Genomic DNA, 13,402 nt, shown 5'->3' with positions numbered 1-13,402 from the left:
ACTCAGAGAGTTACAGACTGTACCTGTTCCAGCTCTTGTATCTTGTAATCTTTGGACTGAAGGATCTCCAACACTTTTCTGTCCTTCAGCTCAGCTTTGTGCTTCTCGCTTTAAGAGAAAACATAAAGGAAGCACGACTTAAGAAAGAATTATACAACAAACAGAAACCGGTGTATTCAGATTGTTAGCTTAACTCTGACTGGTCTGACTTTACCATATATTTACTCATTAACTTTCATATGGTGTCAGTGTGTTTACAGTCTTGTAGCACGTTAAACGCATGTTAAATAGATTTAGACATTTCATATTATTTTAGTACCTGCAGAGCATGATAAACAAAGGCATTTAATATGATTTAAATTTAGTTCATAAAAGAAATTAAAGAGAAACTTTATGAAAAGAACTACAGATGTGAATAAAGGTGCTTATGAAAGGAGAGCTGCTGCACCAAACTTTTCTCTCCAGCCCACATGTATCTCTTTTATCCTAATGAACTTTTGGGGAGACAAAAAAAAGAGGCATCAATTGGGGACCTGTTTGTTTGGACTGCGTTAGGCCACCAGGGGCCACCCATTCCCTCCACTCATCACTTACTCCGACTACACCTCCCATCCTCGAGGCCTTTCCTCTCGTCTCTCTGCCTCTTCTGATCAGCTCTCTCCCCTGGCAGACACTGAAATAAGTATCTGGTGTCCCTGGAGGAGCTGGAACGCAAGCCGGCCGAGCTACATCTCTTTGTATATTGGCCTGTGTTCCCCATGTCCTGAGCAACCATCCAATCACTCTACAAGATCCTCACAGGAAGAGGGGGGAGGGGGGGCGAATGGCGGTTCCCAGTGGGCACCAGCGCTTGACTGGAGTCGACACAATTACCATGTCAATATCCTCCTGCGCGTCAGGTGATACAATACACATGCACTCTCTAGGTGCATGTTTCCCCCCCGACGTCTCAGTGGACTAACATACTTTGATGGGTTTCCTTCGGGGCTATAAAGGAACTGAAGAGGGTGAGGAGAAGGAATAAGAGGCACAGATACACAGGAACTGCACGCTGCTGTATTACATTTTACCCCTACTGATGGTCGACTAACAACCAACAGAGCCCAAAAAAGCATGTGATATGTACCCATGATAGTAAAAACTCTTGAATAAAGTTTAACATGCATTTCAGTGTCAGACAAAACAGATCGAAGTTGGGAAAAAAAAAACTCCAGGTCATTTAAAGCGGAGAAACTTTGGGTTCCCGCCCCCTGTGGACAAAACAGAACCTCCTAACTTATTCCTGACCTTGTCCTGTACATATTTTCTTTCTTCTATTTTAGATGTCTGACAAAGGGCATGCAACTTACTGAGTGTCATGTCTCCTTTTTTAAAGTCAGTTTTCTGTCATTTTTCTTGGAGGACAGAGGTGACAGGTGTATATACATACAAAAAAACTAAAAGAAAATAACTAATCTTCTCTTTTAGGTCATGTAGATGCATCAGTAATAATTTCAGTCTGTGTATTAAGCAGATAAAACTCCTCAAAGGAGCTTTAAAGTCAAACTTTCTCTTCATAATAAGAGGGGGTATATATTCATTTTATCCAACTGTGAAAAGACCTGGACCTCTGTTCTTTTCTGAAAGTTCCCATGCCACTGTGTTTGGAGTGGCTTAGCCACCCTGCAAAAGAGGTCATATTCAATCTCACAATTTATCCGATAAAGACGAGTATTTGGCAGGAGCGTTTCAACTGTCCAGAGTGGGTGCTGCAGAGGAAGAGTGTTTTCATTAAAAGGGTTTCCATGGTTGAACTGCTAGACCGGGGATAAGAAGGCTTAAATCAGCATCTGCACCAGATTCCGTCGTAACCCCCGCAGGACGGCTGAGGTGCCTTAAACACCCCTTGAACGACTTTTCACACATATTTCCCTTCGCTCATGAGATAAAGGAATTTTCAGCTACTGAGCCTCTCAGGTAGCAATTTGAAAGATGAATCTACTCACCGCTCAACCACCAAACTGACAGCCTGGGTCAAGTCTGGATTTGCCACTTGCAGGCGTTTCCATAGGGACCACACAAACTCCTTGTCTGCCTGTGAAAATAAAGGATTCAGTGAGTCAACAGCTGTTGTTCCTGATTGAGATAAATAGCTTTAGATACATTTGTCTCGCAGAGTCGTAAGACTTCAGCACATCTCAGCATTTTCGGCTGAAAAACAAATAATTAGACAGGATGCTCAGTGACATTAGCATACGACAGAAGGGGGAGGCAATCAATAATTTAAATATCTTGTACAAAATAGTTTTTGATCTGGCCTGCCCTCTCTAATCATGAGCCTCTCCTAACGGGGATCTTCATCGCTGAGATGTGACCTTGGACTCAAGGGGAGCCAGCATTGACACTTGTCATTATGCACTATTTATGACTGGGGAGAGCTGGGATCCAAATCAAAACACAGCAGTCGAGCTTGCATTTTCCTTATTAATCAATTGCGCTCCGGATATGTTTTCCTCCACAGCTCCAAAGTAACTAGCCCCAAAGAAACTCAAAACTGATGACAGAGAGAGTCATCTTCAAGTGGAGAAACCCAGCCAGCCTCTGACACATTTCCAATTCAAATTGTCTCTCCCTCTGCTTTTTCAAACATTTTTAAGCTACATTACATTTAATGAGGGACATCTAAAAACTACATTTTCTGACATTAAAAGACAGAATTATACCAAATCGACTTAATATAAAATTATCTGATAAATTATGTTCACATCATCATAAGATAAAAGTCATCCCTCCCACTGGAATCTACTGGTCTCCAATTAGTACATGAATTTTAACCCTCTTTTCGAAAGTGTCTCATCAATTATTTACTCAAATGGCAGAAGCAGACCTTGATAAGACCATGAGCTGATCATATAAAGTAGAAGGACTGTACATTTCTGCCTTTATGTGCATCTGTGATGGCTTGTGTATATATACACAGTATAAACAGAGTCAGAGCAGAGGAGAGGGAGAGAGTTCAAATCAGTCTTGCAATGCCACTAACGATTGAATAAAGCATGTCAGTTTGTTTGAATGTGATGGCTGGTCTCCCTCTGCCTGGCCTTTGGCTGCCATTAGTAGTTCCACAGACAAGTGTTCAGCATGGACCCTCATCAAGAGCCCTCCTCAGCCGTATGTGTATTTAAACATGCATTGATGTGTGTCTGATGATCACTGAATTATTAAATCTCTCAATCTAGACGCTGAAATACCATGGGCCAAACATACCACAGGCAGCCACTGGATCTCTGCCACGTATTAATAAAATTAGAACGGTCTAGTAGGAACATTTTCTGGCCGACAGATGAGACTCTTTGTAGTTAATGGCTGTCCTGAAGTACATCTTGCCAGAGACTTAAGACATCAATGGCATTCAAATGCCACTATTTAAATGGTGCACTGCACAACTAAAGGTCCTTATGAGATAGACAGAATCGCTGATGTTCTTCAAGACAAGACCACCAAGGATGGTGTCTATGTTAATGTGCGGCAGGGACCGTCTCAAAGGGGAGACGGGGATACTAACACTGTGAAAATGGGTCTCAGTCCAGGTACAGTCCAGTCATCTGTTTGTAAGACAAAGGCCTGTTCAACGTTTCACAAAAATACACTGTTATAAAATGTTAATATGTTTTAGAGGGCTCCAAGTAAACTGACAACTGAAAGGACTGAAAGAGACAAATTTATCTATAAACAGCAGTTAGCCGGAATTATGAGGAGTATAAGAAATAACCAGTCAAGTCGAGGTTAAGGAATTTAGTGTTTGATTATCTATCAACATTTGTCATCAATAAAATGCATAGAGGTATAAAAAGCATCATTAAGAGCTTTGATTCCAAACCTTTGTACTCTGTGTGCACATAGATTTGAGACACCATTCTCTATTATGATGTCTTTAAGTATCCTCGAATGAGACGTGAAACTTCCCTCATTTTAAACTAAACTTTAAACACAACATAATTTAGGTAGCAGACCTATAAAAGCCGTTTCATTCAAACAACAACACCACAACAACATGTTCCTTCCTCAGGTGTCGGGCGGTGTCCGTCTGTCGTCTTCTACAAACCCAGATGTAAGACATCATGTGCTGAGCCTCACAGCTGTCTGCCTACCTGTATAACAAGGTACAGTATGCAAAGTGAGGAATGCTTGGTTAAGTTCTCTCATGTTATGAGGCACCACCTGGTGGTGAGTATGCACGGACACCATCCCTCAATCACTGAAGCACAAAGTGAAGGCTTCTCAAATCAGCTCATGAGCAAATTGTGCACTTTGACTTTTGAACAAACTTAATGCACTTTAAAATAAGGTGATTGTTGCACATGATGTGCTATCTTTAATAACAGTCTGGCCATTCAGACTTTTTTCAGTAAAGAGTAGTGACAATCATGAAATCATTAAAAAACAACTGAGGACTTTGGTCATAAACCTGGGAATTATAATTCATAATGCAATGGGATAGCTTTTGATTTTTGTGGAGATAAAAACAGCTGTCCATCTCCACCTTGCTCCCTGGAAATACTTTGTTTTGAAATGTTGTTAGCAAAGAGTCGACACATAATGTATCTTAGGTGAGTCATCTGTCAATATGTGAACAAAAATCAATTTAAAAAAAAGGTCATTTGAATTTAAACAACCGCTTGAACTTCATCTTTTTCCGACAGACATAAAAGTGGAAAAGAAGAAAAAAGCGTGACGGTGGAGCTCAGAGATGTACATGAAGCCACAGGTGTTTGTGAAAGTGATTCACCTACGATTACAAATCATCTTTTTTCAACAATAAAACATATCAGGCTTGATGAAAGCATGTTGTAAAGAAGTAAAAATAGACACTTTTACATTAAATTCAGGATTCTACTTAAAGTGTAACCAGTGAGCTCATCATGGTGCACAATTGTATTAGGTTATTATGTGTGCTTATAGGATACATGTGTCCACACATTCATACAGACCTGACACTGCAGTAACTCGTCTGATAAACTCTGGACCTGCTCCTCCAGGACCAGGACGCGAGAGTCGTCTTTAGAGGACATTTTTGGGGGACTGAAAAAAAAGGAAGAAAAATATCTGCTTAGGACTGTTTGGAGCATCTAAAGTAAAACCTGCTGTACAGCAGAGGATCCGTATTTGAAGCTGGCTTTATAAACGCATTATTATCACACTCGAGCAAGAAGCATGACACTGAAAAATAGTTTGTCCTTTACCTTTATCGATAGCTCGCCAACCAGACAGATAGCGCTACTGTATATAGCTAAGCTAGCGATAGCTACATAATAAACACTGATGATTTCCGTCCCTCGTCAGCTGTCGACATGTTTACCGAAGTGCGTCACATACAACGGTGGCGTTTGTCGACACACGAAGGCCAGTGCTCATACAAAACCAAAACAAACAATCTGGACGAATCCCACTGTTGTCAATGACGACCGAAGCGTCTTCCTCCTTTCAGTTTCAAACGAGCCCGCTGTTTTTCCGTCTCAGTCCCTACGCGTCATCGAAATTACATCAGTTTACGACAGGTGCCGTCACCGTACGGCAGAATAAGCCCTATCAGGATCCAAACGCAGCAGTGGTCTGTAGAGGCGTGCCAAATAATCACAACTTGTTTTTGTCAGTTTATTTAAAGTTCTACACAAAATCAGCAAAAGTATAGATAGGGGAAACAGTGTAACTCTGAGTCTAACTGTGATACATTTCTATCTATCTATCTATCTATCTATCTATCTATCTATCTATCTATCTATCTATCTATCTATCTATCTATCTATCTATCTGGGCTTTAACAATATTCTTAAATAGGTAAAGTATAAACATTAAGACTTAAAAAGATAAAGACAGCCTAAGATTGGAGGGATGAATTATTATCAATTAATATAACTGATGTGCTTAAGTGAAGCCTATTGTAACAGTCCCTCCTACGTGGTTAATATACATAGTTTGACAGTCAGCCAAAATCCATTCAATAGTGAGTGATTCAGGTAGTAAGTTGTTCTTTGATTTAATCACCAGATTGAATAAGGAGTGAAAACTACAAGACAAAAGAAAATGCACAGATTACTGTCATAAAAAATATTAGAGGTGGGACTTGATTAAAAAAAAATTAACTAATTAACTCAGGGCTTTCTAATTAATTAATCGAAATTAATCGCATTTTAAGCGCATCACAATATTAAAAAATATTAAAAACAATTAAAAACAATCTTTCAATCTCGGGTTTATTTATTCAACTGTTGTAATCTCACAATGATAGAGGTACCTTTAGACTTTCAGACAATTTATTTTACTAGTTGCTTTTGAAACGGTTTAGATATTATTTTGCCCAGTTGCAAAAGTGTGTGTTCACAAGCGCAAGTGAATACACACTTTTCCAACTGGGCATAATATCTAAACTGTTAAAAAGAAACTAGTGAAATAAAAGTACTAAATATTTGTATAGGTTTCTTTATGGGGTTTTTTTTTTCAAAATTTTCCTTTAAACCGAGAGAGGAAGAGGTCGTGGCGACCTCACCTTCCCCCGCCCCCCAGGAGGCGTGATGCGGGGTCAGGAGAGGTCGCGCAAAAAAAATGTCTGTGTACGCATAAAAATATGTCTTTTTAATTATTATTATTTATTTATTTTTTAAATTCAACCAATTACTATTTCCCTCAAACATGTCTGCATTACTAACTGTGTCGCAATAGTGACACAGGAGAATGTATAGATAGATAGATACTTTATTGATCCCGAGGGAAATTCAAGTATAAGTATACAAGTACACTGAATTCAAATTTTAACTATGTTTTGCCAGATTGCTGTTGGAGTTTTACAAACGCTTAACAAGTGTCATCCTTGTCCTCTCAAAGTGTAGTGAGACCACTTTGGCTGTTGTATCTGAACTAACATGTCTTGTTGATTTGGTTCAAAGGTTTTCCAAGAAGACAGATGCGACACTGGAATAATGCTGCAGAGAGGAACAGTGACAAGCCATACGACAGTCATCTCTCCTCTCCACACACCCAGACTCTAGCAGTTCACACAGGAGCTAAGAACTAAAACAGAATCCTTCCTTTTTCCTGAAGTCAAACACATGACAATCTGGTCACAGGACTTTTTTAAAAGGTCTAATGAAGCTTAGCTTGCAGTGACAATACACCGACGACACATTTTCTTACCTAAATGTTTTGATCCATATTTCTGAAGAAAATGTTTGTTTTGTTTGCTCAGTCATAAAAATCAATGAATTTATGAAGAAGAAGATCCTCTTCCCCATACTACATAGTGCACTTCTAGAACATAAAATGTAATAGTAGAATGAGAAATAGCTTTCTTTATTACATCTCTGTGTTTAATAACTCCATTTTCAATATTATTGCAAAAACTGTTGATATTCGCCCGTATGTTCCGATATTGACAGCGACAAAGCTCGTCCGTCTTTATCATCTCAGATGTTTTAGTGCTTGGTAAGGGTCAGTGATTTAAAAGAAATTTAAGAAATTGTATTTATTGCATACTGTACATAGTTTAAAGCAGACTCTAAGCTGTGTCTGTTTACTACTCAAAACCTTTTGAGCTGGAATCTTTGGGTCACCTTACAGTTTGTTTATTTATTGTTGTTGTTGTTTCAATTTGACAGTAGCAGCTTTCCTGTTGACATTGCCCTTACAAATAACACTAACTTTATTTAAAACAAATTATTTATCGTTGTATTGCCTATTTTGTATATCACATTAAAACATATTTTAGGCAGTTGTGTGTAGTCCACAGAATAATGAAGTCGTATTCTTAGTTGCACTGATATTATAAATCTTTAAAATGCAGAATTTAGTTCTTTTATTATCTATAGTGTATCTATTGTAAACTGTAAAGAACTTTTATGTTACTTCAACTTATCACAGTCGCCGCGACCTCCGACTTCCCAGCCGGCCCTCCATCGTGGGTGTGGGGGGCAGGCAGGTTCAAGGAAGGTCGCCCAAAAAAACACAGTGGGGTATCATCATTATTGCCACTATCATCCCTCGACTGGTTGACATCTTCTATCCAGATCAAGACAAATGCTTGATATATTTTTGGCGTCTCTGCTGCCAGCTCTTTACCGTGACATCTACTTAATATTTTTGTTTAAATTTGGTTAATTTGTTTGTGTGCTTTATTTTAATCTACTCAATTTAAACAGGTTATTCTTTAGCAACTGGTTTGAGTTATGTTAACTCAACTTTTAACAAGGTTAGATGTAATTAATAATAATGTGTGCAATCTGCTGCCTCAATTTTATTGAGTAGTTAATGTGTATCTCTTTTTAATGCCTATAGCCTACACCACATAAGCAATGTTATGATGAATATCCATAACACACTTGACTATACAACATATTAGATGTAATACCAGAAGCATCTCTCAAACATTGCATTTTAAAGCAGTCAACAGAGAGGTATGCATTGACATGTGACACACACACACAGACTTTGAAACTACTGGTACTTTGAGTGGCAGCAGCGCTGTCCTCTCACCAGTCCTCCTGTCAGTACATCTGGATGCAGCGTTAGAGAACCTTATCATCCTTCCATCCGGACTTAAATTTGTTTAAGGTTCTTTATAAAAGCTGAATCAGCTGGGCCTTGCTTCTGAGCAGCATACTGTGCTCTGAGAAGACGCTTTGGAGCATGGAAAATGAGTTTTCACACATGACTGTAGAAGCTCCAAAAGTTAGGGCAAAGGTGTGTGCTGTGAGAACAGTCTGCATAGCCTGGATTTATACGGATATCCATGGCGAAATTAAGTGAGTAAGCCGGCAAAAACTCATCCAGCTTTAAAAAATCTGCGGTAATGTCGAGTGGCTACACTGATGTAGCTACATCACGTACATAGCTTAACTCTCTTTTTAGTCAGTCCGTGATAGGCTGTTGCAGTGTAAATTCCCATCAAACACAATCACACCATTGTTTCTTATATTTTTGATGGTTTACTGAGAAAGAATGCAACATCAATGCAACATAATTTGCATTTATGATAATATAATAACTTTAAAAAAAGAAAAAAAAAGATATGTGCTTCAAGTGGAGGGGCACAAGCATTTCCAGTGATTGATTCCAATGAACAGTCTCCATCTGGTTCAGAAATCTTTATATATAAAATCGTGATTGTGTACATTGTTAGGCAGTGTGATGAACTGCCCTGGTGGTGACTCCTTCAATCAGCTCATGTCTCCTGCTGAGCTCTCATCAGGAGCACGTTTTAGCTGACCAAGGCGAACTCTGAGCAACAGTGAAGATTAAGTTAAAATCACTATGGCTGAAATCCATTGGCTCTAAATTATGAATAACTTATATGTGAGAGAATTCTTAAACATCTTGTGCAGTGGATGGTGAATATGCAACATTATGTGCAATGATACATCTGTGTTTTCTGCTAACTTAATCACTTTTAGGCTTATTCTAGCATGCTGAGCTGGACTTAATATAGCAGTTACCTTTCTAGCATGGGTCAGGTCATTTCTAGATGTTATTCGGGGCTTAATTCCACTTAACAGTTAAAATGAGCAAATATATCTGACTAATTTGGATACAATAATCCGAACCAAAGTTAGAAATGCGATATGCGTGAATAAAGAGTCAATGATGGTTGAATGAGCCTTGTTGCACACCAGTACTCTGTTACACTGTAACTGGTTATTGAGCTTGAACAGAACTCAGCAGTCATGAAGTTTATTTTTTATGTCTGTTTTATAACATCAAATCAAATCACTGATAAATGAATAAACATAAAAATGTGGAAGAACATAGGTTACTGCCAAACCCTCTACAATTATTTCAGGATATTCAAAACACCAAAAACATATTAAAAAAAAAAATGATTTTCAGATTTCAATTTGCTGTCATGAAGTTGGATTTAATAAATAAATACACACTTGTTTTATTTGTATTAAAATGATAATTCCAAAAAAGCTCTATTTGTGATTACATTAAACTGTACAGACAGTAAACTGTTTTTTATGAGCATAGCATGAACTTTTCAAAAATAATTAGAAGACTAGGATTTATTATGTCCAGATTTATTTGGTCCAAATACAAATACCAAATACAAAAAGTGTATTTCTACCGTGCAGCATAAAACATCAAAGAAATGTGCCAAATGACAATAACATAAAGAAGAAATGAATTTATTCAGGACGATCAGCTATCATGCCATTTCACTCACATGTAGTGCACAGACTGAGTCCCCATGTGTGTGCAATGCTGTTTTACAAGCCTATAAATCCTTACCTCAAAGATCCACATGAATAACAGTGAGGAAAGATGACATTGGGATCTGATATTGATCTTTATGGGGCTTTAATGTTTCAAATGATGTTTTTCCTTTTATAGACACCCTCATATCTAACTCCTGTTGATACTTGTCCTTTTTAATGTTCTATCCCGAGGTCAAAGACATTATGCACAATATGTCTTGTATCTTGAATCCATAAGTGGGAGCAAGAGAAAATGAACAAAGACACATTTGACATCTGTTTGCGAGGGAGACAAGACAACTCCATATTGTGCAGTTAAAGTACTTAAAAGTCCAGCCCGGATTTGAAACACAGGGTGAGAGGGGAAAATTAAGAAATATGAGGACTAGCACTTCTCGTCAGTTAGACAAATGCTGGTTCATCTGCTTACAGCTTCACACACATACACACAAAGAGACAGGATGCAATTGAAATAGCATGATTAGGCTGTTCCTTGACCCACAAACACTGCTTCTCATTAAGATCCTCATTTGCAGAACAATTTTAGAGGCAGTAGACTGGTACATAATGTATAACATCTGCCTGTTCCCTTGTACAGACACACAAACTGACACATGGCACACATTAATTAGTTTAAACTACATCTATGGATTTAAAATATAGTTATCACAAGACTAAACCAGCCAGAGACAAAAATGTCAGGCCCAATTTCTTTTAAAATTAAGTTTGAAAGTGACTCATTAGGAAACATATGTTAAAATCCTGTGAATATAATGACAACTCAAAACAATATTTTCTGATTAAGCCTCGAACTCAAAGGGTTTTACTTCTAACCACCTCTTCTTTCATCATCAAAATGTGTATAATTTGGCCCCAGACACTTCCAGTCACTTGCATGTTGCACACAGACATGTCCCACCATGTTTTGACAGTTCCTCCTGCTGCTGCTCTTTCCTACAGTACGTCTGAAGCAGCTTGTAACTCCTTCTTTAGAGTGTTCGTTGTCTGTGCCGCTAATGAAAGATTAATCCACATCTGAGAGTGTTTTAAGCAGATAAAAGACAGACCTCGGGGAAGGTAGTCTTATTTCAGCAATGATGCTGCTTCCTGCATTAGTGGAACACACTTGAACACCTTTACTTTTAACACTGTCATTGTTTGATTTTATGCCTACTTCTTGAAAATCATCACTAAAGGGCGTACACCTCAACAATTACTGCTGCATGCCGTGTTGCAATATTTAGTCCACAGGCTCTGTCATGTGAGCTCAATGTTTCAAAGTGTTTGTTGTAATATTTTGGCCATAGGAGAAAAATCCCCACTACCTTAAAAACATGATTTATTTATTTGTATTTATTTATTTATTCATCAATATTTGTATTGTTATCTTAATATATTGTACGTTTCTAACGTATTTATTTTCATTTATTGCATGGTTAAAGTATTAAGAATGTTTAATTTAGATGCATAGAATATGAATTATGTAAAATCAATGTGTAATTATGTTTCATCATGATGATCTCAATATCAATCAAAATTACTTTTGAGTAGAATTTTTGCCATGATGTAGCAGCCTTTCCTATTTGTTATCTATAGTTGGGATGTTTTAATCTTAAATTGTAATTCATACCGTAAAATCATAAAAACTTCTCAGTTTAAGTCAGCTGGGCACATTTACGTCTTTCTTAAGCTTTCTTCTTGGCAATGGTTGCCCAATGACAAGTGCACACGCCTCATGTACGGAGGCTGAAACCCTCAAAGGTGGCAGCCCAGTTTGAGTCTGACCCGTAGCTCCTCTCTCTCTCTCTCTCTCTCTCTCTCTCTCTCTCTCTCTCTCTGGCTTAGTAAAACTAGCCTTCTGTGTGTTTTACCAGTATGTACACTATAACTATCTTATCAAACTGCTTAAAAAAAATTGTACATACACTTTCAATAATTATGTCATTGAACACTAAAATTATCTTTTTAAGAGTACATGTTGATGCAACTGCTTGATTTTTGGTGTTTACATTTATATCTGTTTGATGACTCCTTTTTGTTTTCTGGCTGATTAACCCAAACAAAAGATTCATCCCACAAAATCACAACAGGTTTTAGCAAAGTAGTTATTATTATTATCCTGATTGTTTATAAAAAGTCATTTTAACTTAGCCAAATATGTAACAGTGTTCAAACGTAACTTTAACTTCTTAAAATCAAACAATAATCAATCAATTGAAAAGTCTGTTGTTGTTTTTGTAAAAGTAACACCTAGGCTGCATTTTTAAACTATATTTTTGACAACGTCCCTTTAACTGTCCTTAAAGAAAACAGAGTGCATCTTTAATTCATGACTATTTTTAGCTTGTCTGCTGCCAGTCATGAGAATAGTGGTTTTGTGACTGTAAGCCTGTGACGCTACAAGAAAAAATCCCTCTAAGTTAAAAGGAAAACTAAAAAAGGGATCACTGCTGGCATCAACCAGAGTTCAGAGGATATTTTCTAGGGTATATGTGGAGTGTTTAGAGTGAGATGTGGTCACGTGATAAAACATCACTTCATTTGATTGCAATAGACGACTTATCTTTTCATAATTGATAAATATTGTAGCTATTATTTAAAATTATTTGTGGGCTTTTTGGGCCTTTTTGTGAGAGGAATGACATGCAGGAAAGCAGCCACAGCTCGGATTTGAACCTTGGTTGCCCTCTTGGAGGACTATAGCCTCCGTACATGGAGCGTGCGCACAAACCAATGAACCACCATTGTCCCTTAACAACTTTGTTGTGGAATACTGCCTACATATGAGTTGAAGTGGCTTTACTTTTGTTGCTTCCCTACGTGACCAAACGACTTAATCTGTCACGATAGCATAGCTTATTTTAACATTGTATTTTGAGCTTGTGCAGCGCTTTTCTAGTCTTCTGACTACTGAAAGCTCTTTTATGTCTTATGCCACACCTACACATTCACTCACTGATGGTAGTGAGACCATCAGAAGTAACTAACCCCATTCATACACTGCCGACATGGCAATTCAGGTTTAAGTGTCTTGTCCAAGGACACATCACACGCGTTGCTGCAGGAGCTGGGGATCGAACCCTTGACCTTCTGGTTACCAACTAAGCCACAGCCACTTACTTTAGAAGAAGAAGAAGATTCTTTATTTGTCATTGATACAATACAGGTACAAGTACAAC

The 13,402-nt window shown here is 38.0% G+C and overlaps 1 protein-coding gene across 3 annotated transcripts in view; it reads right to left on the bottom strand.

The window, feature by feature from the left end:
* The window catches only part of cntln (centlein, centrosomal protein), an 80,511-nt gene extending 74,946 nt beyond the window's left edge, over positions 1-5,565 (bottom strand). For 2 of the 3 annotated variants that reach the window (XR_013778679.1, XM_079338358.1), the window contains exons 1-4: positions 5,223-5,564; positions 4,971-5,061; positions 1,986-2,074; positions 24-108 (exon numbers count right to left, since the gene is read on the bottom strand). Coding sequence is in view for 2 of the 3 variants with exons in the window: in XM_079338358.1 (XP_079194484.1) it covers positions 24-108; positions 1,986-2,074; positions 4,971-5,051 (255 nt within the window). In the remaining variant the exon portion in view is untranslated. Of the gene's footprint in view, positions 1-23; positions 109-1,985; positions 2,075-4,970; positions 5,062-5,222 lie in introns of all 3 variants that reach the window. The other variant, XM_079338359.1, reaches the window with a different exon arrangement.
* Positions 5,566-13,402: the final 7,837 nt, after the last annotated feature.

The sequence above is a fragment of the Symphodus melops genome (assembly GCF_947650265.1).
Source record: "Symphodus melops genome assembly, chromosome: 2".
Classification (NCBI taxonomy): Eukaryota; Metazoa; Chordata; class Actinopteri; order Labriformes; family Labridae; genus Symphodus; species Symphodus melops.
The sequence above is the reverse complement of the archived record's forward strand: the minus strand, read 5'-3'. Positions and strand labels throughout refer to the sequence as shown.